Here is a 25,448-nt window from a genome sequence, read left to right as displayed (position 1 = left end):
TCTAGCCCAGGCAAGAGAGTGAGACTCTCTTGCCTTGGGGGGGGGGGGGAGGTGCTATAGTCAACAGAAGTTTGAGACCTTTGAGAAATGGGCTAAATCATTTGTGAACTTGGTCTTTTCAATACCATGGACAGAAATATTCAAGATCTGCATGGTTCTATTGTAGGTACTAGAAAAGGGGATAATAGTATGCTTTTTCCCCCTTTATTTTTTTATTTTATTTTTATTTTTTGGAGACAGAGTCTTACTCTTGTCCAGGCTAGAGTGGCGTCAGCCTAGCTCACAGCAACCTCAAACTCCTGGGCTCAAGCAATCCTACTGCCTCAGTGGGACTACAGGCATGCCCCACCATGCCCGGCTAATTTTTTCTATATATTTTTAGTTGGCCAATTAATTTCTTACTTTTTTTTTAGTAGAGACAGGGTCTTGCTCTTGCTCAGGCTGGTCTCCAACTCCTGAGTTCAAAGGATCCGCCCACTTCGGTCTCCCAGAGTGCTAGAATTACAGGCGTGAGCTACCACACCCAGTCCTTTTGCCCCCTTTAAAAGATACTAGTTCTATAAGTTATCAGAGAGAAGCATTTGGGCCATTTTGTGTATCATTATGTGATTTGCATCAAACTTTCTTGACTATTTTAGACTTATGTGGTTCAATATATTTTATTTCCCACTGTGGGCCATGGTTCATCTATTTTGAAGTTCCATAATCTTAAAAAAGGAAATGGAAGTGTGACATGGCATTTCCCATTAGATCTGAGAAGGACCTAAAATTCATCAAGCATTGGCCATTTTTATAGTCTGAATACTTGTGTGCCCCTCATTCATATGTTGAAATCCTAACCCCCCAGAGTGACTATATTAGTAGGGTGGGTGGGTCGGTCTTTGGGAGGTGATTAGATCATGATGGCAGTCATGAGTGGGATTTGAGCCCTTTTCAAAGAGAATATAAAGAACTGTCTTACCCCTTTCATCATGTGAGGACACAGCAAGAAGTCATCATCTATGAACCAGGAAGTGGGCCCTCACCAGACAGGATCTGCTGGAGCCTTGACCTAAGTCAGAGAAGTTCCAGCCTCCAGAATCATGAGAAGTTTCTGTTTATAAGCTACCCAGTCTTAGTATTTTGCTATAGGAACCCCAATGAAGACAACCATTAATTCATATTTCTCTTTTAGCTCAATATTGGATTGAGTTTTAAGGTAATCTTACCTCAGAATGGCTCTGCTAGCTTCTTTGCTTCACCTGAGTTTTCAAAACACTTTGAGCTAAGAATTTTACATCCAATTATATATATGATTAAAAAATAAAACTGAAGACACTTAAATAACATAGACATCCCCACCTTCCTCTACTTGGTCTCTGGGTCCTTTTCTCCAAAGAAAATATTTCTACTTCTGGTTTTACTAATTTATTTTGAAAGTTACATTTGTTCAAGTCAAATTTACACTTGATATTCATTGCTGGTTTCTTTAGGTCATCCTGCTGGTCTCAGTTTCCCAGGTGTTTTGTGTGTCTGCCTTGTGCTACTAGCTTTCCCGTGGCCTTGTTAGTCAGATCCACAGAGGCAAATGCAAGTGTTCTTCCTTGCTTCAGAATATGTGCTGTAATCACTACATCTTCTCCTATTTTTGCAGGTGACATGTACCTTGAAAGGAAACAAATGTAAATATGGTCAACAGCAAATAATTTTTAAAAAGGAAAGTAGTATGCATTTCACAACAGCCTTCCTGTGTAACTTTACTCCTAAAAATAGTTTAAAAATAATATTAGTAAGCTTTCTGTACTACCAAATGTGAATGGCTGTTCCTTACCAGGTTCTAGCTTACCTATTCTTTATCCACATGTTTCTTTTCCTATAAGTACGGGAAGGAGTTTTCTTGTCCCTCCATTTTTTCCCTTTAAGCTTCCCACTTCATATATATTTGGGGCTGGTGAAAGATTTCCTCTGGCTTTCATTTAATCTATTTCCTAGGTGACGTATCACTTGGTGTCTCTATCTTGTATCAATATTTAGAATTTGCTCAACTCTAAAATGACTTCATAGAAGAATAGAAGGAATTAATGAAGATTCTTAATCCTCAATCCTGGTAATGAATTGTATATACATATTTTTGAAGACATACTTCTTACCCATTTGTAATCATAAATTGTCTTTGATTCAGCTGACTCTAATTTTTTTTTTTTTTTGAGACAGAGTCTGGCTTTGTTGCCCAGGCTAGAGTGAGTGCCGTGGCGTCAGCCCAGCTCACAGCAACCTCAAACTCCTGGGCTCAAGCTATCCTCCTGCCTCAGCCTCCCAAGTAGCTGGGACTACAGGCATGTGCCACCATGCCTGGCTAATTTTTTGTATATATATATTAGTTGGCCAATTAATTTCTTTCTATTTATAGTAGAGACAGGGCTCTCACTCAGGCTGGTTTCGAACTCCTGACCTCGAGCAATCTGCCCTCCTCGGCCTCCCAGAGTGCTAGGATTAAAGGCGTAAGCCACCGCGCCCAGCCCAGCTAACTCTAAAGCAATTTGGGGCCAGGCGCATAACCACCTGACCTCTGCCCTTTGTCAGATCAGTGGTGGCATTAGATTTTCAAAGGAGTGCAAATCTTACTCTATACTGCCCATGCGAGGGATCTAGGTTGCTCACTCCCTGTAAGAATCTAATAATCTAATGCCTGATGATTTGAGGTGAAGCTGAGGTGGTGATGCTATAGTGCTGGGGAGCAGCTGCAAATGTAATTAATGTAATGTCCTTGAGTCATCCCGAAAACATCCACCCCGGCCCCCATCTGTGCAAAAATTGTCTTCCATGAAACCAGACCCTGGTGCCAAAAAGGTTGGGGAGTGCTGTTTTAAAGGGAAATAATTTCCTTACAGTTTATTTTTATGTTCCTGCTTTTTACAAAGCAAGCAGCCTTTAAGATTCCTTGAAAAAGGGCATGTATTTTTGACAAATTCAAAATAAGATTTCAGGCTGGGAGTGGTAGCTCACGCCTATAATCCCAGCACTTTGGGAGACTGAGGCAGGAGGATTACTTGAGTCCAGGAGTTCAAGACTGCAGTGAGCTATGACCATGCCACTGAACTCCAGCCTGGATGACAGTGAGATCCTGTCTCTCAAAAAAAAAAAAAAAAAAAATTTTAGTGTGTATGGCTGGGAGGTGTGAAAATTAGACTTTACTGCTGGAAAGAACAGAGGCTGGTCTTGAATTCATGTACCTCAATTTAAAAATATAAGACTGGCATGTTCAGTAGTAATTTGCCTAGTTTTCATTATTTCTCCAAACTTTCTCCTATAAATCAAGATATTATGGCTAACAGCCATTAACTTAAATGAAACTAGGGAAAGATAAGCAATCCCTTGTGCTATACATGAGCAAACATGAAGTGTGGAGAATTGGGAAGCGGGCATATTGTCAATAGTATTCTTACCCTAGAACTTCCCATTTTGTTGTTTTGGAACCCAGATTTTTTTTTTTTTTTTTTAACCTAAGTCATGGTCTAACAGGCATGCATGGTCTGCATATTATAGAATTAATGCACAGGGGGTAAATTTGGTACCATGTCAAGTGGTAGTACAAAGAGTGAATCATAAGGTGTTCATTGACTGAAACGTCATTCATTTACTTTTGAAATATAATCTTGGAGACTATGTCCTACTTTCTGTTCAAGTGAATCAATTTTTGAAGCTCAGGCAGCTCTGGATAGTGGCTAACACTTTTGGCAACACATACTTTGAAAGGCCAAAACTATATTTGACTTACTAAAAATTCCTTAGGATTGTGAAAGCAGCAGTATGTAGAAAATCATGAAATGCAGTGCTAGGTTTGAAGATGTCTCTGTGTTCTTAATAGAAGCTCTTAAGGAAAAGGCAAGTTGTCAACTGGTCTTACCTCTCATCACACAGAATAAGACAAGGACTGCTGAAAACGCTCAGCCATAATATAAGCACAGCTTTTCTTTTCTGAACATCTTATTTTCGAGAGCATTTGTCTAATTTTGTCCTATGATTTGCTTAGTGCACCCTCAATTTAAGTTATGCCCATAGTAGAGGGAGTGAATGTGTCTTAAGTCAACCTACTAAAAGATTTAGATTGCTTAAAAACCCAATTACCTATGTTCCACTACCCTCATGCCTGGAAACTATGGATCGCCTTCTCTAACCCCTGCCCATCCTCTCAACAAATTCATTTTTTTCTGTTTCTTAGGTAGAAAAAGCAATTGCCTTGAAACTAAATTCCTGGGCCCTGCTCTTTATTGAATGGGACTGACAACAATACTAGTTTATGTCGCAATTGATTTTTTTACATTTTGGAAAAGTTTGGCCCCTGTAGGCATTTTCACAGCAGTGAGTGACACCTGACATCTGTGGCACTTCTTCCTGATCATGTGTTTTAAACTCATAGAGCATGTCTGTGTAGTTGAAGGGAGAGATCCAGGACTGCTTCCTGTTCTTAAAACCTGACACTTGGCTCACGCCTGTAATCCTAGCACTCTGGGAGGCTGAGGTGGGAGGATTGCTCAAGGTCAGGAGTTTGAACCAGCCTGAGCAAGAGCGAGACCCCGTCTCTACTGTAAATAGAAACAAATTAATTGGACAACTAATATATAGAGAAAAACTTAGCTGCCTACATGCCTGTAGTCCCAGCTACTCAGGAGGCTGAGGCAGAAGGATTGCTTGAGCCCAGGAGTTTGAGGTTGCTGTGAGCTAGGCTGACGCCACGGCACTCACTCTAGCCTGGGCAACAAAGCCAGACTCTGTCTCAAACAAAACAAAACAAAACAAAACAAAACAAAACAAAACAAAACAAAACAAACCTGACACTTGTGTTCAGCTTTCAGTCAGAATAAAATTACAATGTATATATGAACTCCAACTGTGTTTTGAATTTTATTCACACTTTTCTTTATATGTGCTCTATATGACACTCATAAAACATTTGTGCAACTGATACTTTTTTTTGAGACAGAGTCTCACTTTGTTGCCCAGGCTAGAGTGAGTGCCGTGGTGTCAGCCCAGCTCACAGCAACCTCAAACTCTTGGGCGCAAGCGATCCTTCTGCCTCAGCCTCCTGAGTAGCTGGGACTATAGGCGTGCGCCACCATGCCCAGCTAAGTTTTTCTATATATATATTAGTTGGCCAATTAATTTGTTTCTATTTTTAGTAGATGGGGGTCTCGCTCTTGCTCAGGTTGGTTTCGAACTCCTGAACTCAAACAATCCGCCTGCCTGGGCCGTAACTGGTACTTTTAAGGACTATATGAAACAATTATGAGCAACAGTTTGTGATTTTCCCCTCCCCACAAGTGTGTGTGTGTGTGTGTATGTGCATGTGTGTGTATATAAAAAAGCAGCTGAATGCCTACTTTTTTGAATGTTTGAGAATATTCCCCCTTTACTATTTATACATACAATTCTTAGAAATTAACACTTTAGTTCTAGAAATCTATAGCTGCACCTAAGGAGATATGCAGCTAATCAAAATCCATGCTTCATTAATATCACAAATGTTTTTAGTCTCAGTTGTTTGATAAATTATTACATTAAAAAAAGTTATTTGGGGTATAGTCTGGATACATACGTTATGTTCATATCGACACTGACTCCAGGTAAGCCCCTTTCCGTGCATAGGAGAGCCACCGTTGATATGTCGTCTACTAACGTGGCTGTCAAACCGCCATGGAGAGTGCCCATTCTATTAGTATGCTCTTCTTCTACTTTCATTTCACAAACCACTTTCCCAGGGACAGCAGAGACAACAGTCACCTAAACATAAAACAAAGATTTTTGTAATTTAATTCTGTAGTAACAGAAAAGCCAATGAAAAATAATCACTGGATTAAAAACTGAATCTTCCCCCCAAAAATTGATTCAGAAATTCAAGTAAGTTGCCAATATCTCTATGATAGAAATTAAAAATTTCTTATGAAAATTATTTTGAAAGGAAAAGGAGTGTTTAGGGAAAAAAGTAACAGTTTTTGGTGATCTCCAGTCTTCCACAGCAATCAAACGTTCGGTCTGAGCCTTTCAGCCATGTGTACACAACACCTCTCAATGTTTCCTTAGAGGCCAGGCACAGTGGCTCATGCCTGTAATCCTAGCACTCTGGGAGGCTGAGGCTGGCAGATTGCTCGAGGTCAGGAGTTCGAGACTAGCCTGAGCAAGAGCAAGACCCCATCTCTACTATAAATAGAAAGAAATTAATTGGCCAACTAATATATATAGAAAAAATTAGCCGGGCATGGTGGCGCATGCCTGTAGTCCCAGCTACTCAGGAGGCTGAGGCAGCAGGATTGCTTGAGCCCAGGAGTTTGAGGTTGCTGTGAGCTAGGCTGACGCCACGGCACTCACTCTAGCCTGGGCAACAAAGCCAGACTCTGTCTCAAAAAAAAAAAAAAGTCTCCTTGGACATTTTGCACCAACAGAGCACCTGGTTCCTATGATCTGCTGACTCATTAAAGGTTTTAATTTGTATGTTCCTTAGTTTTCACACAAGCAGATTAATTTTTTAAATTACTTAGTAGTGAACAGTTCAAAACAACTTAAACAAGAGACAAGAAGAAATACAGTAATTAATGAGTTACTAGAATTAATGAACTTATACCATAAAGCCATTTTAATATAAAATATAAGCTTGACAATAAAATCCAGTAAAGTTAAATTGCTTTTAAGGTCTTACCCCATTTATAGTTAAGGATCATAATGAAAAACTATTACATGAAAGATAAATATGTAGAACAATGAATTTACAATTTGATGATTTTATATTAAACATTTTTTTTTTTTTTTTGAGACAGAGTCTCGCTTTGTTTCCCAGGCTAGAGTGAGTGCCGTGGCGTCAGCCTAGCTCACAGCAACCTCAAACTCCTGGGCTCAAGCAATCCTCCTGCCTCAGGCTCCTGAGTAGCTGGGACTACAGGCATGCGCCACCATGCCTGGCTAAGTTTTTCTATATATATTAGTTGGCCAATTAATTTCTTTCTGTTTATAGTAGAGATGGGGTCTCACTCTTGCTCAGGCTGGTTTCAAACTCCTGACCTCCAGCAATCCGCCCGCCTCAGCCTCCCAGAGTGCTAGGATTACAGGCGTGAGCCACCGCGACCGGCTTATATTAAACATTTTTAAAAAGGAAACCTATAGAAAAATAATAGAGATGTAAGTTTCTTATACTTTCAGGTATTAGGAAAAATCATCATAGAATATTTAGAAGTTAGAGCGAATGGAATGTGCCATAACTAGCAAGTTAATTAGCAAGTTCACTATCTTTAGAGGTATTCAGGTAGAATATGGATGAATATTTGGTGTGTCTTGTATTTTGGGGTGGGGGAATGTCTCAGGCATTAGATGGTTAGTTAGATTCTAGATAACTATCAGTAACCACCTAGAGTACTTTAATATGCCAGGCACTGTGTGCCATGCACTTTATATATACTGTACATTAAGGAAGGGATAATTTCCGTTTTGCAGAGAACTTTACTTCAGAGTGCCTTATTTTCAAGGTCACCCAAGATTTGATAGAAGTGAAATTTAGATCTAGGTCTGCCTTCATGTTTCCCTAATAACTAACTATAAAATCTAGATATATAATGGCCTTTATGACTCCCACCAGGAAGACGTTTCAGAGTTTCACAAACCATCACTTTAGTGGTTTTGTTGTTGTTTATCCATAAAAGGCCCTAAAGGAAAACAAACAGAATCACACAATATAAACCATTCCAAGCAATATTATGTCATGTTTTGCACAACAGGTAAATCAATGCAAAAAATAAATGTTAGAATAGTATCTTCCTTTGTCGCAATAAATGATCTAGCCACAAGATGTCCTCATATACACAGAGGACCTCCGGAATATTTAAAAAAAAAAAAAAGATGTCCTCATAAACTATTATAATAATAATACCACACTAAACAGAAACAAGGTGTAAACTCACTACATTTACTGGTTTTTGTATCAGGCATTGGCAATGTAAAAATGAATGAGATTTAATCTCTGCTCTTAGAGGGGTCAATCTAAAGGAAGAGCCAAGTACATAAACTACACTGGAAGAAATTATTGCAGAAAGAATAAAGATAGGTTTCTTGAAGTAAAGATATCTCATTTTTAAGTGTTATGTTTTCAGAAGAGGCTTTAGGAAAGGCTTCCTGGGGAATGACATCTGAGTCTTAAAGAACAGGCGGGAGTTGGCCAGGTGAAAATGGTGCAGTTCAAGAAATAGAATCAAATATGACAGCCTCATAGAAACCACAGGTAGTTCAGTGTGTTTTAAGGCACTGTGTGTTTAGTAGAGCTTAGTTCTTATAAAGTTCCATTTGAATTGTCTAGCTTTGGCTGTGCTGATGAAAGGTAAGACAAATGTCAGTGTTAGATTTTCTAGCACATTATACTGTTATTTGTATTTATCTATTAGACATTCTTGTAGTCTTGCTGTTGCCCAGAGTGCAGTGGTGTCTTCATAACTTACAGCAACTTCAAACTCTTGGGCTCAAGTGATCCTCCTGCCTCAGCCTCCTGAGTAGCTGGGACTACGAGGCAAGCGCCACTATGCCCGGCTAATTTTTCCAATTTTTGTGAAGATGGGGAAATCTTACTCTTGCTGAGGCTGGTCTCGAACTTCCGGCCTCAAGCAATCCTCCCACCTTGGCCTCCCAGAGTGCTAGGATTATATGAATGAGCCACTGACCCTGGCCCAGAATACTGTTTTTAAACAGTATCCTGTTTGTTATTTTTTCCCTTTTTCCCAACTTGACAGGCCAAAGAAACACTAATAAATAAAATTGTTTTAAAATTTACATTGGAATAAATATCATTTTATTTTAGTCAGCCTGCTCTGGCAAGAGAAATGCTTTTATATGCTACCAATTCATCTCCTTAAATAAAACAATTACACCAATGAAAGATAACGATGAAGGAATGTCCTATTCATCCTCTCAGAGGTATTATGGAGCCTTGTGGGGGAAGCGGCTGATGCAGGGCTAACTTCTCTCCCATGAAGAATGGAGGTGGGGAGAAAACACTGTAAAAAACAGATCTCAGCCTTAGTTAAGACTAAGCTATAAGGGCTATGAGGCTCACACAAACTTGTTTATTCAGTTATTAACATAGCTAACTGTGTTAGAGACCATGCAGAGCAATTTTTACATACATTGTTTAAATCCTGCAAATCTTTGAAGTGAATACTATTTATCATTTCCATTTTACAGATGAGAAAAGAGTTTGACTCAGAGGCTTCAGGTTTAACCATATGCAAAACAGCCTCCCCTTACCTCTCACCTGGACTACTGCAGACAACTGGGGCCTGACTCATTAGATGTCTTGTGAAAAGATGGGTATGGAGCCTTTTATGGTGTCATGGGGCTGGAAATTTACCCATCATGGCCTAACAAGATAGAGAATTGCCTAGATAGGTTTTATTCCCAGGAACAAGATAGAGAATTGCCTAGATAGGTTTTATTCCCAGGTTCAACAAGTGCAGCAGGTTGGCAAGAACTTTTATAGCTCAGCACCATCTGACACAACGGGCTCCTCAGTTTCTTACACATGCACACACATATACAATCTCCTGTCCCTTTCCTATATGGCCTTCAATGTGCTCTCTTTCCTGCACCTCATGCATTCACATGAGCTTATGACCCATGTCACCACATGACAGCTTGTTGCTCCCCACCCCCACCAACATCTGGGCTCAAATTCCATACAAATAGACATACTCCAGGTGACAGTCTCCCCTTTCCTCACTTTTTCAGTAAAGACAGTGAGAAGGGCTGCCCAATAACTGCAATGAAAATGTTATTTATCAATGAATTAGTTCCTTATGTGAAGTTCTGTCCTGAACCAAGAATTCTCCCTAGGCCTTGACATCTCAGATCATTCTGGTCTTTAAAAAGAGTCATCACCATCACCATGATAGCTGCAGCTCACCACTGCTCCTGCTAAAAAAAGAAATGTCTCTGGCTCAGTAAGGGTGTCTGTAATGGTCCTAAAAGGACAAGAATGTGGCATATGGCATGAGAAAATCTGTGTGTATATAAAAATGTGAGCCATCCAAAAAAGATGACTATATGAACAGAAGCACAAAGAACAGACAATATTAGTGGATGAGAATTTTGTATGCATTTATTGTGAAACAGGCTGTTTTCAAGCAATTTGCCTTGATGATGGACATTGCTGATTCTGTGTGTGACGCTGCAAATGCCAGGAGGTGTGTCTGAGGACAATGTATGAAAGCACCTTCATATAAGCAGAAAGAGAGGTAAAAAGAAGTCAGGATGTGGCTGCAATAAACATAAATGACAGTTAAAGGGGCTCTAAAAGGGTATATGCTATAAAAATATTATGCTTTAACCATGTTGCTATTATCAGTTCAGAATTTCTCCTTTATAATAAACATATGTCTTAGTAGTGTATAATTACAGAGGTGGCTACAGCTTAATGGTTAAGAGCACTGGCTTTTGAGTAAAGTGAAGATAATAGTATTGTCCTTATAGGCTTTGTAAAAATTAAGATAAAATTCAAATTAAGTAGTGAGGACAAGGCATAGTGTATCTTAATCAAATATTTTAATTTGCATCCTTATGAAAACTATTTCTACAGAGGGCCCAGACCCAAGAGGATTCTTGCCTTGGAAAGCCTCACTAGGTATTCGGCCTATGGCCACAGGGCGGGGCCTGAATCCCTTGAAATTTGGTAGCAGGTTAACCCAAAAATAAACATCTTATCCTGAGGAGGCCCTGGGATTTCCTCAGGTCTGCCTAAGTATTAGATACTCTAATCAATGCTAACATAATTTGTTTTTTTGAAAGAAATAGTTTTGTCATGTTACATCCTTTTAAAGAAAATGTGGGCCCCTTGCTAGCTTCCTATTCTCTATCATGCTAGTCTCCTTGGGACCACCCCCTCAAACACTGCAAAGCACCATGTTGTAAAATCGCAGGGCCTTTACATATGCTGTTCCCCTTTCTAGAACACTCTTCCCTCACTATCCATGACTTGCTCAGCCCTTTATTGAAAAGTCACCACTTCAGTGACATCTTTCCAGATGAAATTTAAAATTGAACTCAGAAAGAACTGGAGAACAGGAGTGGGAGTAGGAGGGACTCCATGACAGGCTGAACCTCCTGGAGTAGGCCTAAGTTTCCGTTTCCCCAACAAGGGTCCTCCCCCTTCCCTGAAATGACGCTGAGAGTCCCGGGCTTGGAGCCGACCAATCAGGAGCCAACACGACCTTGGAGCCAACCAATTAGGAGCCAACACGATCAGCCACTTTTAAAGGAGCGAATGAACTAAGGGGGGGAGAAGGGATGGTGTGTCCTGAGTATGTAACCCACAGAAAAGTATAAAACCTCAACCTTTACCCCAGGGTGGGGTCCTGGTCTGGAGGGAGGCCACTGCGTTGGTGCTCTGGGACTTGGACCCTAGCTCAAGCTAGCCATGCTATTTGCAGCCTTGGTGACTCTACCTCTCTGTTCCTGGGGCTGAGGGAAACTGGCTTTAACAGAACTCCTTAGAAATATACGTTTTAGGCCCCGCGCGGTGGCTCACACCTGTAATCCTAGCACTCTGGGAGACTGAGGCAGGCGGATTGCTCGAGGTCAGGAGTTCGAAACCAACCTGAGCAAGAGCGAGACCCTGTCTCTACTGCAAATAGAAAGAAATTAATTGGCCAACTAATATATATAGAAAAAATTAGCCGGGCATAGTGGTGCATGCCTGTAGTCCCAGCCACTTGGGAGGCTGAGGCAGCAGGACTGCTTGAGCCCAGGAGTTTGAGTTTCCTGTGAGCTACGCTGACGCATGGCACTCACTCTAGCCTGGGCAACAAAGCAGGACTGTCTCAAAAAAACCCAGAAATATACATTTTAGGGGGGAAAATATTTAAGTTCTCCACCAATATCCTCTATCTTCTATCTCTTTTTTTCTTTTATAGCAATTATCACTGTTTAACATATTATATATTTTATTTACTTATTTTATGTAGTGTTTAATTTGCTTCACTAAAATATAATATCCATGAGTGCAAGGATTTTTATCAGTTTTGTTCACTGGTATATCTTTAGTGCCTAGAATGGTGCCTAGCACATAGTAGGCATTCAAATATTTGTTGAATAGATTCACACATGAAGGTCTACCAGGAGCATTCTGTAACAATATGCCTGATATTTAGGGTCTTCAGTTGCAACTCACTGAACAAATCATAGGATAGTCTTCTATGGAAAAAGTGTTCTACTGGGCACCTTCCACTAGGCACTGCAGTTCCCTTTGACAGACGCTTATTAAGCATCTACTATGGAACTTGCTCCCAAAGAGTTCTCACTGTGGAGAGGGAAGACAGACAAATCAAGAGATATTTTCAGTAATACACAGTAAATCCCATAACAAAAGTTAGTCAAGGTGTAGAAGTGGACCAGAGGAAGACATTTGGGGCTGCCAGGGAAGACTTCTCAAGGATAGTAGATAGCACCTGAAAAGGACTTCAAAGGATAACAGAGAAGGCCTAAAATAATAGTTAGCAAATAAATGGCATGGAAGGCAAAACAAAGCCCTAGGGAAGAGCAAAGAGGGATTTAACTAAACATTCCCTGAAGATCCAAGGAGCTAAAGTAATACTCTACTCTTGTTAATTTGAATATGCATGGTGGTGGTGAGGAATGTGCTATGAAGAAATAAAAACAATCACTGTATTTTTTCCCAAAGGCTGATAAGGGGCAGATTTTTCTGAATCATTCTGGAATGCCTGTAAATGCGGGGCTCTGAATGTCTCTATCACATTAATTACATTGGTAAGATTTCTCTCATACGCAGGTTCTCTTCTGCCTTGAACCTGCAAAAGAGGAGCTGACAGGAAAGGCGCCTTCCTATGCTTTTTTTCTACAGACTGAAGATGTGGGCAATACCTATTCACACTTCCAGTTCTCTCAAAGGGTAAAGCACAACACTGTGTAGAATTTTTGCAACTGAGCTACAGTTTGGAATCTAGTACCTGAATGAAGAGTAGTTACCAGGAAGGGATGATGCCCTAAAGGAATGCAAATATGGTAAAGCAAGGCCAGAGGAATAGCCCAGTTATAATATAATAGAGCCATAAACCAAAGAACAACAATGGAAATAATATGTGTTCAATGAAGAATAATATTCCAGAAATTCCTGGAACTCCAAGGGTGGTTGAGCAAAACTTATACTATTTTTGTTTAGTGTTTTGATTCTAATTCAGCATTATTTCAGAGGATCTGCATAGAGAGAACTAAACCATGACTATCTTCTGTGGCAGAGGAAATGTAAATTCATCATTTCTCTTGAAATGGATCATCCATCTACCATGACTAAAACTGTAAATTAATTTGACAAAATATTTATATTTGCTATGAGTCGATTCTATACCTTTTCCCTACAATATTAATAACTCTTGACTAGAGTTCATTATTTCACTAATTATATTAATTCTTTAAATCCTATCTCTGAGCTATCTAAATCAGTTTCTTCTCCTTATTAGATTTTTAATTATAAAAACATTCATTTTATATAAATAAACAGTATAGAGATACAATCTCCTACCCAATACTCCTTCAGTGCTATATATCATTCCATACCATTTTCTAGGTTTACTCAAAGATAAACACATGAATGGGGTGTTTTTCTTGACTTTTATAGATAATACTTTGCAGCTTTCATTTTCTCTTCCCAATATATCACAGTCATTTCTTCAGTGCAGTTTATATAGATCTCTTTCAATAGCTAGTTCATCCCTAGCATCAACATATTAAAATTTATCAAACTTGATATACATGTTATTTCCATATATTTTATCATCACAAAGGTGCTTTTATTGGTATAGGATAGACTGACAAAATTAGATAGCTGGGTAAAAGTTTTTAATTTTAATAGATCTGTCAGATTATAGTGCTTTGCAACAGCAATTTCTTATTCCTTCATTGCTCACTGGTAATGCATTTTATTACCCTTAATTTTCATAACCCAACAGGAAAAGTATGGTATCTCATGGTTTTAATTTGCATTATCCAGACTAATGGCACTATTGAAGGAGCTCAGGAAATTTCACCCTAGAATATAATTCCTTGGTATAAAATGTACTTTGAATTAAAGGCCCATAGAGATCAATAGGCCTTGTAAGGGACTTTCTCTCTTTCTTAGTAAAAAACCAGAGCCATTAAAAGAATAATTGAGTTCCCTTGCCCTCTCTGCTATCTCAATATATTATAGGAAAGATTAAGAATGCAACCAGATCTGGCCCCAATCATTTAAAATATAATACTTATCTTCTTAGATTAATTTAATTTGCAAAGAAAATCATTTACAAGTCAATCTATATTCCCCCATCCACTTATTCTCTCTAGAAACCATTTATTGTCTGCCCTTAAACAGAATTACCTATATTCCTCATCTCCCTCACCCCTCTACAATGAGGGTATATAGACTCCTGGATCCCACTGAGATATCAGGTAATCACTCTGTGATTCTCCCTGTGTGCACCATAAATAAACCATTCTCTTATTAGTATGCCTCATTGTGAATTGATCCTTCAGTAAACCTTCTGAGGCAAAGGGGAAATTTTCCCTCACCCCCGTAATATGAAGCATTCTTTCACATTTATTTGTTGTCTGCATTTCTTTTTCTGTGAATAGCCTACTGCACTGTCTTTACAGCTGTTTTTAGCTATCGAATTTTTTTTTTTTTTTTTACTCCTCTCCTCCAGCTATCAAATTTTAACACCAACTACTGGGGTGAAATTCCCTTCCAGACTGTTAGTTTGACTTTTACTATATCTTTTGTCCTAAAAAGATGAGTTCATACTAGCAAAGTGGGCAAAATAGTGCCTGACACATGGTAAGTGCTATGTAAATGTTTTTAAAATAAATTATGATAAACAAAAATTTTTAATTATAAAGTTACACACATTTACAAATTATATTACAAATTTAGTGACATGCTTCTCTGTTAGTAAATCACTTTTTTTTTTTGAGACAGAGTCTCGCTTGTTGCCCAGGCTAGAGTGAGTGCCGTGGCGTCAGCCTAGCTCACAGCAACCTCAAACTCCTGGGCTCATGCAATTCTCCTGCCTCAGCCTCCCGAGTAGCTGGGACTACAGGCATGTGCCACCATGCCCGGCTAATTTTATATATATATTAGTTGGCCAATTAATTTCTTTCTATTTATAGTAGAGACGGGGTCTTGCTCTTGCTCAGGCTGGTTTCCAACTCCTGACCTCGAGCAATCCAGCCTCCCAGAGTGCTAGGATTACAGGCGTGAGCCACCGCGCCTGGCTGTAAATCACTTTTAAAAGATATAACTTTCAGTGACACTGGGCTCCTTCACATGGAACTACTATGATTTCTTTTACCGGTTTGCCTATGGTTTGTACATTTAGGTTATTTCCCATTTTTCATATCATAAAAATGCTGCAATGAATATTTTTGTACATAAATTTTTGAGAAAAATCTTGCCTTATTATTTTATTGTACATTTCTTATACTTAGACTATTTTTTTTTTTTTGAGACAGAGTGTCGCTTAATTGCCCAGGCTAGAGTGAGTGCCGTGGCGTCAGTCTCACTCACAGCAACCTCAAACTCCTGGGCTCAAGCAATCCTCCTGCCTCAGCCTCCCCAGTAGCTGGGACTACAGGCATGTGCCACCATGCCCGGCTAATTTTTTCTATATATATTAGTTGGCCAATTAATTTCTTTCTATTTATGGTAGAGACGGGGGTCTCACTCTTGCTCAGGGTGGTTTTGAACTCCTGACCTTGAGCAATCCGCCCGCCTCGGCCTCCCAGAGTGCTAGGATTACAGGCGTGAGCCACTGCGCCCGGCCTAACATAGACGATTTTAATGACCAATAATGAATTTAAAAATACTTGTCAGCATACCATATTGATAAATTTTAAATAATATCACAGCCCATTTTGTGGTCAATCCAAAGTCTCAAAGTCCTTCTAGTAAGTATAAGATCTATTCTTACCTTTCTGTGTTCTCCACAGGCTTTCTCTCAATCCTGTATGTCCTCAAGGTTTAGTCCTAAATCTATCTCTTCTCTCTCGAAACATCTTATTCACTTAGATCTTCATCTCTAATTTCCATAAGAATGAGACTACACAATTTTACTTTGCTTCTGAACTCTACTCCCTTATTTCTGTGTGTTGGATTTCACATGATATTTCCAGATCCTAGCACAGTGCCTGTCACTTGAGATTCCGAATGTATGTTCATCCACAAGTGTTATTGTGGGGGAAAAGTTCCACTGGCAAACAACTTAAATATGATAACAGTTAAACATGTTTATTTATTGCAGAACTACTCAAAAGTTTTAATATGTAAAATGAACACAACATCTCCACTCACAGGAGGTATCTAGAGTAGTCAGTTCACCGAGTAGTAGTAGAATGTTGGTTGTGAGCGCTGGGGGGAAAGGGGAACTTGAGAGTTACTGTTTAATGAGCAAAGAGTTCCAGTTTGGCAAGATGAAAAGAGTTCTGGAGATGGATAGTAGTGATGGTTGCGCTAAAATATGAATGTAATTAAGAACCGTACACTTAAAAATGGTTAAGATAGTAAATTTTATGTGTATTTTACAAAAAAAAAACAACCCTCTTTTTAAATTCTATTTCTTAATTTCAAGTAGAATCCCATCTCCAGACAAAATTTTTTTTTTTTTTTTTTTGAGACCGAGTCTCACTTTGTTGCCCAGGCTAGAGTGAGTGCTGTGGCGTCAGCCTAGCTCACAGCAACCTCAATTTCCTGGACTCAAGTAATCCTTCTGCCTCAGCCTCCCGAGTACCTAGGACTACAGGCATGCGCCACCATGCCCACCTAATTTTTTCTACATATAATAGTTGGCCAATTCATTTCTTTCTATTTATAGTAGAGACAGGGTCTCGCTCTTGCTCAGGCTGGTTTCGAACTCCTGACCTCTAGCAATCCGCCCGCCTCGGCCTCCCAGAGTGCTAGGATTACAGGCGTGAGCTACCACGCTTGGCCTAGACAAAAATTTTTTTAAAGGATACAAAATCAATGTTTCCTGAACTTATTTCTCATGGTGCATCCGATGGGACTCTTCCTTGGAATATACTTTTGTGTCACAGGTTATATTCCTAGAGGGCAAGAACTGTGGTTGGTATTTTTTTTTTATAATCCCACAGTACTTAGTTTGTTCTCTAGTTTCAAAGTGATCTTTACAGCAAAAGCAGGAATTTTATTTTGACTGTTAACCTTTGGTTTAAGTCAAGGTTTTTGCAACCTCAGTACCATGGACATTTGGACTCGATAATTCTTTGTCATGGGGGAATGGGGAATAGATCTGTGCACTGTAGTATATTTAGCAGTGTCCCTAGCCTCTACCCAGTAGATGCCAGTAGCACCCCTCCCACTCTTTCAAAGTTGTGATCATCAACAATGTCTCCAGGCTGGACATGGTGGCTCACGCCTGCAATCCTAGCACTTTCGGAGGCTGAGCCAGGAGGATCACTTGACACCAGGAGTTTGAGACCAGCCTGAGCAAAAGCAAGATCCCATCTCTACAAAAAAATAGAAAAAGTAGCTGGGTGTAGAGGCACTGTGCCTGCAGTCTCAGCTAGTCAGGAGGCTGAGGCAGGAGGATCACTTTAGCCCAGGAGTTTGAGGTTACAGTGAGCTATGAGGACACTGCTGCACTCTAGCTTGGGTGACAGTGTAAGACATTGCCTAAAGAAAAAAAAAAAGTCTCCAGACATTACCAATATCCTTCAGGGAATAAAATCACCCCCAATAGAGAGCCACTTGTCTAGGTCATGTTACTTTAAATTGGTACCCACATAAAACATAACCACAAAACCTCTTTTAGTTCAAATTAGTAAACACAGAGCATCAACCTGTGCAGTTCAACAGCCACAAGCCATATATCAGTAGTCTGAATTGATTCTTTTTTTTTTCTGAGACACAGTTTCACTCTGTTGCCTGGGCTAGAGTGCTGTGGCGTCAGCCTAGCTCACAGCAACCTCAATCTCCTGGGCTCAAGCAATCCTCCTGCCTCAGCCTCCCAAGTAGGTGGGACTACAGGCATGCGCCACCATGCCGGGCTAATTTTTTTCTATATATTTTTAGTTGTCCAGATAATTTCTTTCTATTTTTAGTAGAGATGGGGTCTCACTCTTGCTCAGGCTGGTCTCGAACTGCTGACCTCAAGCAATCCTCTCTCCTCGGCTTCCCAGAGTGCTAGGGTTACAGGCATGAGCCACCACGCACTGACCAGTAGTCTGAATTGAAAAGTGTTCTGAGTATAAAATTCAGGCTGGATTTCAATAACTAAGTATAAAAAAATATAATACTTCTTGATAATGATTACATGTTAAAATATCTTCAATATACTGACTTACTTATGTTACTAAAATTAATTTCACATTTCCTTTTATTTTTAAAATGTGGCTATTATAAATATACTTGTGGCTCACATTTCTAGCTTGCATTGTATTTCTACTGGACAGCGCTAGTCTAGACACAATGTATACCACTATTCAACCTGACGCAACTTCTGAGAAACTCTATACATTTGGTTCACCAGGTATATCAGTCTTCTTGGAAGGCAAGCTACCACCGCCAACTCAGGCAAGGATGTAGGTTATTACTGTTCCAGTGTGTGTCCGTTCAAAGTATGAGGATTTTAAGCAGATGCCCAAAGGCAATCCAACCCTGGCACGGGAAGACACACACTCATACCCTTGCCGAAAGCTTAACAAGGAAAATGGCTTCAGATTTTTTAAGGAATTCAAATTTCCCAATACATCCTTTTCTGGATAATTTATCTTTCAAAAAGTTACTGTCTAATAATAATGTCCTTAAGATTTTATAGCATTTGCTATTTGGAAACATTAAATATATTTGTCTATGTATATTTTCTCTGTTTTTCATAAAAATTCTGACACAGAGAGAGACAGTTATTATTTGCATTGCTAAAATACAGCCTCCTAAGAGTTGTGTTCCAGGAGGGAGGCCTACAAAAGACTGCAGTTGATCTGTGTTTAAACTCCACTTCCAAATTTCCCAGCATTCTATCTTAATCAGAAAGACAGACACGCATGCATTAAAACATTTAGAAAAAGCCCAGAAGTTCTTAGGTTAAGTGTCTGACAATAACAAGGGCTTTTGTCATGCTTATTTACAAACACTTCCTGTGGAACACGATGTTCTTTACAAAGACACTCAACACTAGGAGTCTGGGCTAGTTTGTTCAAGTGAAAGGGAATAGGGACTAGCTCTGCCTAACTCTGTGGTACTTCCCTTCTCCCCTAAATGAATCTCTTAAAACACCCCTGGGCCTTGCAAGTGGTCTCTGAAATGCATACCATCTTCCTCCACAGACTACACTGATTCAGGAGTTAAATGCCTTTGTGAAATCTCCCAAAACACTTACGGTGGAACAACTTCTCCCTTCGTTCACCGGGAACCTCCAGATTCCCAAGTGTGGGCCCCTCGACCGAAAACAAACGTCACAGAACAAACCCTTTATTAAAAGGATTTGTTGTGCAAAATTTGGATTCAGTCAAAAGGCCGCACTCTGGGATCCAGAAGGCCATATGTGGCCCCAAGGTCGCAGGTTCCCCACCCCTGCGTGTGCCTTAACTATAGAGGCCGCCTCTTACTTTTTGTTCCTCCAAAGCACTGCAGGCGCTTGTTTGCCGAAGGATCGAAGTCCGAAATCCTTTCCAGCTCTAGAACCGAAGAATTGTCCCCATAAGTCATAACCATATCTACCTATGATTAGATGAGAGAATTTATGCCTCCGATCTAGCACGTAATAGGCGCTCCATTAAAGCAGTAATCATTTTACTAAGGTGAATTTACAGGAGCACTCGAACAGAATCTAACAAGAGATATTTATTCAGCTCTCACCGTGCACCAAGCACGATGCTTTCTTTCCCTTCATTACCAGCCTCAGCTTTGCCTCCAATACCTTTTCCAAAATTCTATCAAAACCGCGAGTATTGGCGAGGACCTTCACCACTTCCTGCACAGTCTTTATCATGCAGCTCATCACGACTTGCCGGCTTTGGGGCTCTGCGCAAGAATGAACTTTGGAGGAGTCCGGGAGCCCAGACACTCGCAAAAGAACAAGGGCGCAGAGGTCGAAGAGCCTGAAGAGCGCCCTGTCCCACGTCGCGCGCGCCCGCCGCCACCGTCCCCGGCAGCTCGCGCACTGTAGTTCCGCGCCCTCTGATGACTGAGCGCGCACGCGCGTTTCACACCACCCGCGGCGCGCGTTTCCCAGTGGGGCAGTTAGCGCCTGCGCAGAGCCGGCCGTCGGCCGCCTGTCCCGCGTCTAGGGGCGGTGAGGAGGCAGCGAGCGGATGGAGGAGGGGAACGGGCTCGGGGGCGGGACGGAGGCGGCGGCGGGCGAGGAGGACGAACCGGAGGTGAAGAAGCGGCGGCTTCTGTGTGTGGAGTTTGCCTCGGTCGCGAGCTGCGACGCCGCCGTGGCCCAGTGCTACCTCGCCGAAAACGACTGGGAGATGGAAGTACGCTTTTGCTGTCCCTCATTTCCGGCTCCTTTACCTAGGTGGGTGGGGCGCACTGGCCTCATCCCTGTACCTTTGCTTTCCAGAGAGCGCTGAACTCCTACTTCGAGCCGCCGGTGGATGAGAGCGCCTTGGAAAGCCGCCCCGAGACCACCTTGGAGCCTGAGACCTAGTAAGCGAGGCGGGGGTTGGGGGTGGGGCGCCTTAATTCTGGGTGGCGTCGGGCGGTCGACCGGAGGCGAAAGCGAAAGGCTTGTGTTGGTGCTGCTGAGTGGAGATGCGCCCCAGCAACGGGGATAACGTCTCTTTGAAGGTGGAGTCCAGGGAGGAAAAATCTGAAATATAATTTTTGGCTCGAATAATCGGAAATACGTAAGCGAGAGGTTTGAAACAAATGAATGAGGCACACTCCCCTGTTGAATGACGGCGACTTGGAAATCTCCTTGCTTCCTGTATTGTTTGTTTACTTTAGGCTGGCCAACCGGAATAATAGTTGTTGTTTTTTTTTTTTTTTTGAGTTTTTTTTTGGTTTTTTTTTGGTTTTTTTTTTTTTTTTTGGAGACAGAGTCTCGTTTTGTTGCCCAGGCTAGAGTGAGTGCTGTGGCGTTAGCCTAGCTCACAGCAACCTCAAACTCCTGGGCTCAAGCAATCCTTCTGCCTCAGCCTCCCAAGTAGCTGGGACTACAGGCATGCACCACCATGCCCAGCTAATTTTTTCTATATATATTAGTTGGCCAATTAGTTTCTTTCTATTTATAGTAGAGACGGGGTCTCGCTCTTGCTCAGGCTGGTTTCAAACTCCTGACCTCGAGCAATCCGCCTGCCTCGGCCTCCCAGAGTGCTAGGATTACAGGCGTGAGCCACCGCGCCCGGCCAGTTGTTTTTTTTTTTTTTTTTTTTTTTTAAGTGCACTTCCGCCCCGGTTATTTAAATGTCCCTCCCCAATTCCTGCACTACTGCTCTTAAAGTCCATAATGTGTCATGGGATTAGTTTTAAAAGTAATAATAAGAAAAATAAAGTCCAGATGCCCTACAAGTCCATCTACAGTTTGACCACTGCCTATCTTTCCAGGTTGGTCTCCTGCCACCCTGCTCTTCCTAGCCCACCAAAAGTTCCAAGCATATCTAACTAACTTTATTTAGTGGGCCATTTTCTCTTGTTTTTCAACTTTTGTAACGATTTTTATTACCTCTACTTGAAACCTTTCCTTTGTCCTTTCTTGTAACTAATATTTATCTTAAAGGCCCTAATAAGTAGACTTTACTTATTTCCAGCAAGCTTTTCCTGATGTCCCAAGTCTGGGTAAGATTCTGCTTTTAGATACTTTCATACATCTTGCATTACCCCTGTTATAATAACTTAGTCCACAGTATAATTGCTGGTAAAGGCAGTATCTGTTTTATATATTGCTGATTTCCCAAAGTCTAACACAATATTTGGCACATAATAAGCTCTCAATAAATATGTACTGAATGTGTAAAGTGCCTTTAGCTATATGGGCAACCTGTACAGTTGACTGTTCATAGTGGAGACTCTTTTTCTTCCTTTAAATTCTTCAGCTGCACAGGTTTGCAGATATTATAAGATCATTTCATTAGGTTCCCTTCTCTACCTAGCCTCTTCTTGGGGAATTGTCCACCCACCCAGTGATTTGTCTGAGGCTCCCATGTTGTAATAGCCAGAGCCAGCTGGGCTAAGAGGTGCTCACCTAGCTGAAACTGACCAGTCAGATCCTCTCTCCTGGGTTTCAGGATTAAGACTAAGAGAGTCAAGTCTGAATCTTCCTGTGGAGCTAGAATTGTTAACATGTTAACCTAGCACCTGTGGGGATCCATACCCAGTTTTTGTGCACAGGGAAGCTGAAAACAGTGTTCTGCAGAGAGAGAATGAAGCAAAGGAAAGTTGATTTGTAGGATTGAGAGAAAGCCCCAGATTTCCTTTAAGCATGGCTGCATTCCTGCCCTTGGCTCTGTGACATGTTTGTTTCTATTTCCTTATAAATGCTCCTGTTTTGTTCACATCAACCTGAGTTAGTGTCTGTTAGTTGCAACAGACTAAATTATAATCAATAAATTGGAACAAAGTAAGTGGATTCCTTGAAACTGGTCTCAAAAAAAATGTGGCTCAAGTTGATTAATGGTGGCATGGGGTACTATTAGGAATCCCCTACTTTAGAATGGTAAATTGGCAAAAACAATCGAAGTGGTTGGTTAGCTGGTTGTCTCTTAGAACTCAGATCAAGTACCAACAAGAGTGAGGTTTTTAAAGTTTAGTTCACTGAGAGAAAAAAGGAGGAGGGACAAGGTGTTTCTAAGGCCTGTTTTCATGGAGCATGTCCCGATTAAGTTTTTTATGTTGGCATTAGCACTAGTGGAAGTAAAGGGAAAAAAGAAACTGATAGGAAGATTTTATGACCAGAAAAACTCAAGCATGCTGAGCAGGGGCTTTGGTTGTCTTAAAGCAGTTGGGTGGGATTCTCAGTTTTTCAGTAAATTCCCAGGATATTGGCAAACGCTGAATTTGAACACTAAAGTGAGTTAGCCCACTTCATTGGAATCTATCTTTAGTGTCTCTGAAGAAAGACAAGAGAAATCCTCTTAAAACAGTTGTGCTGGCTGGGCGGGGTGGCTCACACCTGTAATCCTAGCACTCTGGGAGGCTGAGGCAGGTGGATCACTCAGGAGTTCAAAACCAGCCAGAGCGAGACCCCGTCTCTACTAAAAATAGAAAGAAACTAATTGACCAACTAAAAATATACATACAAAAAATTAGCCAGGCATAGTGGCACATGCCTGTAGTCCCATCTACTCAGGAGGCAGAGGTAGTAGGATCGCTTGAGCCCAGGAGATTGAGGTTGCTGTGGGCTAGGCTGACGCCACAGCACTCACTCAAGCCTGAGCAACAAAGTGAGAGAGACTCTGTCTCTAAAAACAAAAAAACAGTTGTGCTGAACTTTAGCTGCATATTAGAATTACCTGGGGAATTTTTTTTTTTTTTTTTTTTTTTTTTGAGACAGAGTCTCGCTTTGTTGTCCAGGCTAGAGTGAGTGCCGTGGCGTCAGCCTAGCTCACAGCAACCTCAAACTCCTGGGCTCGAGCGATCCTTCTGCCTCAGCCTCCCGAGTAGCTGGGACTACAGGCATGAGCCACCATGCCCGGCTAATTTTTTTTTTTTTTTTTAATATATATCAGTTGGCCAATTAATTTCTTTCTATTTATAGTAGAGACGGGGTCTCGCTCTTGCTCAGGCTGGTTTTGAACTCCTGACCTTGAGCAATCCACCCGCCTCGGCCTCCCAAGAGCTAGGATTACAGGCGTGAGCCACCGCGCCCGGCTACCTGGGGAATTTTTAAAAAAAAAACTTTTCCTGGGTCTCCACTCCCCAGAGATTCTAATTTAATTAGTCTGGAGTGGGGCCCGTTTATCCCTCATAGGCTTTTTCTTTTTTTAAAAAGCTCCCCAGGTGATTGTAATGTGGAGCTGGCATTGAGAGCCTATGTCCCAGAGCTTGTTACTTAAGAGTGTGGACCCTGGACCAGCAGCATAACACTACTTGGGTGTTTGTTAGATGTGCAGAATCTTAGGCCCTATCCCAGATCTGCTGAATCAGAATCTACATTTTGGCAGGGTTCCCAGTTTGTTTAAAGTTGAGCACTGGCCTACAACGTAGGAGAACCTAAGGCTCCAGATACACTGACTAAAGCACTTACTCCTCTGCTTAGGACAGAAGTCAACAAATCATGCCCCTAAGATGAGGTAGGCCCTTTCAGTTCCTTAATAGTTCTGTACAGCACCATTTTGGAGTTTATTTCCCTTCCATTTTTCTGACTGGGAGTTTTTGTTACAGTTGTCCAGTTTTTCTTCCTGCATTAAATATTGTGGATGTTGCATAAATAGATAAGACATGAAATTGGGGGAGAAAAGGGCATAGAGCCTTTGGACTCTATGCAGACTCCATGGACTCTGGAACCAAATGCAGAAGTTCTAAGTCCATCTGTGCCACTTAGTAACTGTGTAACCTCTCTCTGCCTGTATTCTTTATCTGCACAGTGGGGATAGTACTAGTACCAACCTTATGGGGTTGTTTTTAAGGATTAAATGAGCTAAGAGATGTAAAACACTTGGAATAGTGCCTGACACATGGTAAGAGCTAAGTAAATGTTAGCTATGATTAGTGACACCATTATGCTCTCCCCACATCACCCTATAACAGTTGTCTTCTATTGAGGAGAGTAGGGAGGGGGTTTACAGTTTTGTGTGAGGTAGATTGAGTTATAGGTGGGCACTTTTAAACTTTGGAAAGGTGTGTGTGCTAGACAGGTAAGGGGCCTAATGTGGTAAACGCCTTTGTCTTTGATAATATATATGTGTTTCGCCCGGCGTGGTGGCTCACGCCTGTAATCCTAGCACTATGGGAGGCCGAGGCGGGTGGATCGCTCAAGGTCAGGAGTTCAAAACCAGCCTGACCAAGAGCGAGACCCCGTCTCTACTATAAAAATAGAAAGAAATTAATTGGCCAACTAATATATATATATAAAAAATTACCTGGGCATGGTGGTACATGCCTGTAGTCCCAGCTACTTGGGAGGCTGAGGCAGCAGGATTGCTTGAGCCCAGGAGTTTGAGGGTGCTGTGAGTTAGGCTAACGCCATGGCACTCTAGACTGGGCAACAAAGTGAGACTCTGTCTGAAAAAAAAATAATAATAATATATATGTGTTTAAAGTGCAATTTGTGAAAGAACAAATTTAACAGAATAAAGAGCTAATAATCCTTTCTGCTTTTAATGCTTTCAATAAAAAGGAAAGAAATAACATCTTTGATCAGGCTCTGTAATCATTTGGCTTTTTCTTTGTTTTTTTTTAAGACAGAGTCTCACTCTGTTGCTCGGGCTAGAGTGCCATGGCATCAGCCTAGCTCACAGCAACCTCAAACTCCTGGGCTTAAGCGATCCTTCTG

The 25,448-nt window shown here is 41.1% G+C and overlaps 2 protein-coding genes across 5 annotated transcripts in view; one reads left to right on the top strand and one right to left on the bottom strand.

The window, feature by feature from the left end:
* Positions 1-1,391: 1,391 nt before the first annotated feature.
* ACOT13 (acyl-CoA thioesterase 13) lies at positions 1,392-20,236 on the bottom strand. 2 transcript variants are annotated; one of them, XM_012741353.3, is made up of 4 exons: positions 19,929-20,036; positions 19,618-19,686; positions 5,576-5,760; positions 1,392-1,644 (listed from the first exon to the last, which is right to left on the bottom strand). In XM_012741353.3, exons 1-4 carry the CDS (start codon positions 20,007-20,009, stop codon positions 1,488-1,490), a joined length of 492 nt encoding a protein of 163 aa, XP_012596807.1. In that variant the 5' UTR covers positions 20,010-20,036; the 3' UTR covers positions 1,392-1,487. The 2 variants fall into 2 exon arrangements, with proteins under 2 accessions (XP_012596807.1, XP_020135717.1); XM_020280128.2 differs by lacking the exon at positions 19,618-19,686 and having other exon boundaries at positions 19,929-20,236.
* Positions 20,237-25,448, top strand: part of TDP2 (tyrosyl-DNA phosphodiesterase 2) — a 20,703-nt gene continuing 15,491 nt past the window's right edge. For 2 of the 3 annotated variants that reach the window (XM_012741351.2, XM_012741352.2), the window contains exons 1-2: positions 20,237-20,490; positions 20,577-20,662. In XM_012741351.2, coding sequence (XP_012596805.1) covers positions 20,323-20,490; positions 20,577-20,662 — 254 coding nt within the window. In that variant the 5' untranslated portion in view covers positions 20,237-20,322. The remainder of the gene's footprint in view (positions 20,491-20,576; positions 20,663-25,448) is intronic. The other variant, XM_012741350.2, reaches the window with a different exon arrangement.

The sequence above is a fragment of the Microcebus murinus genome, chromosome 15 (genome assembly GCF_040939455.1).
Source record: "Microcebus murinus isolate Inina chromosome 15, M.murinus_Inina_mat1.0, whole genome shotgun sequence".
In the NCBI taxonomy this organism is placed as follows: Eukaryota; Metazoa; Chordata; class Mammalia; order Primates; family Cheirogaleidae; genus Microcebus; species Microcebus murinus.
This window is presented reverse-complemented; position numbering and strand designations above follow the sequence as displayed.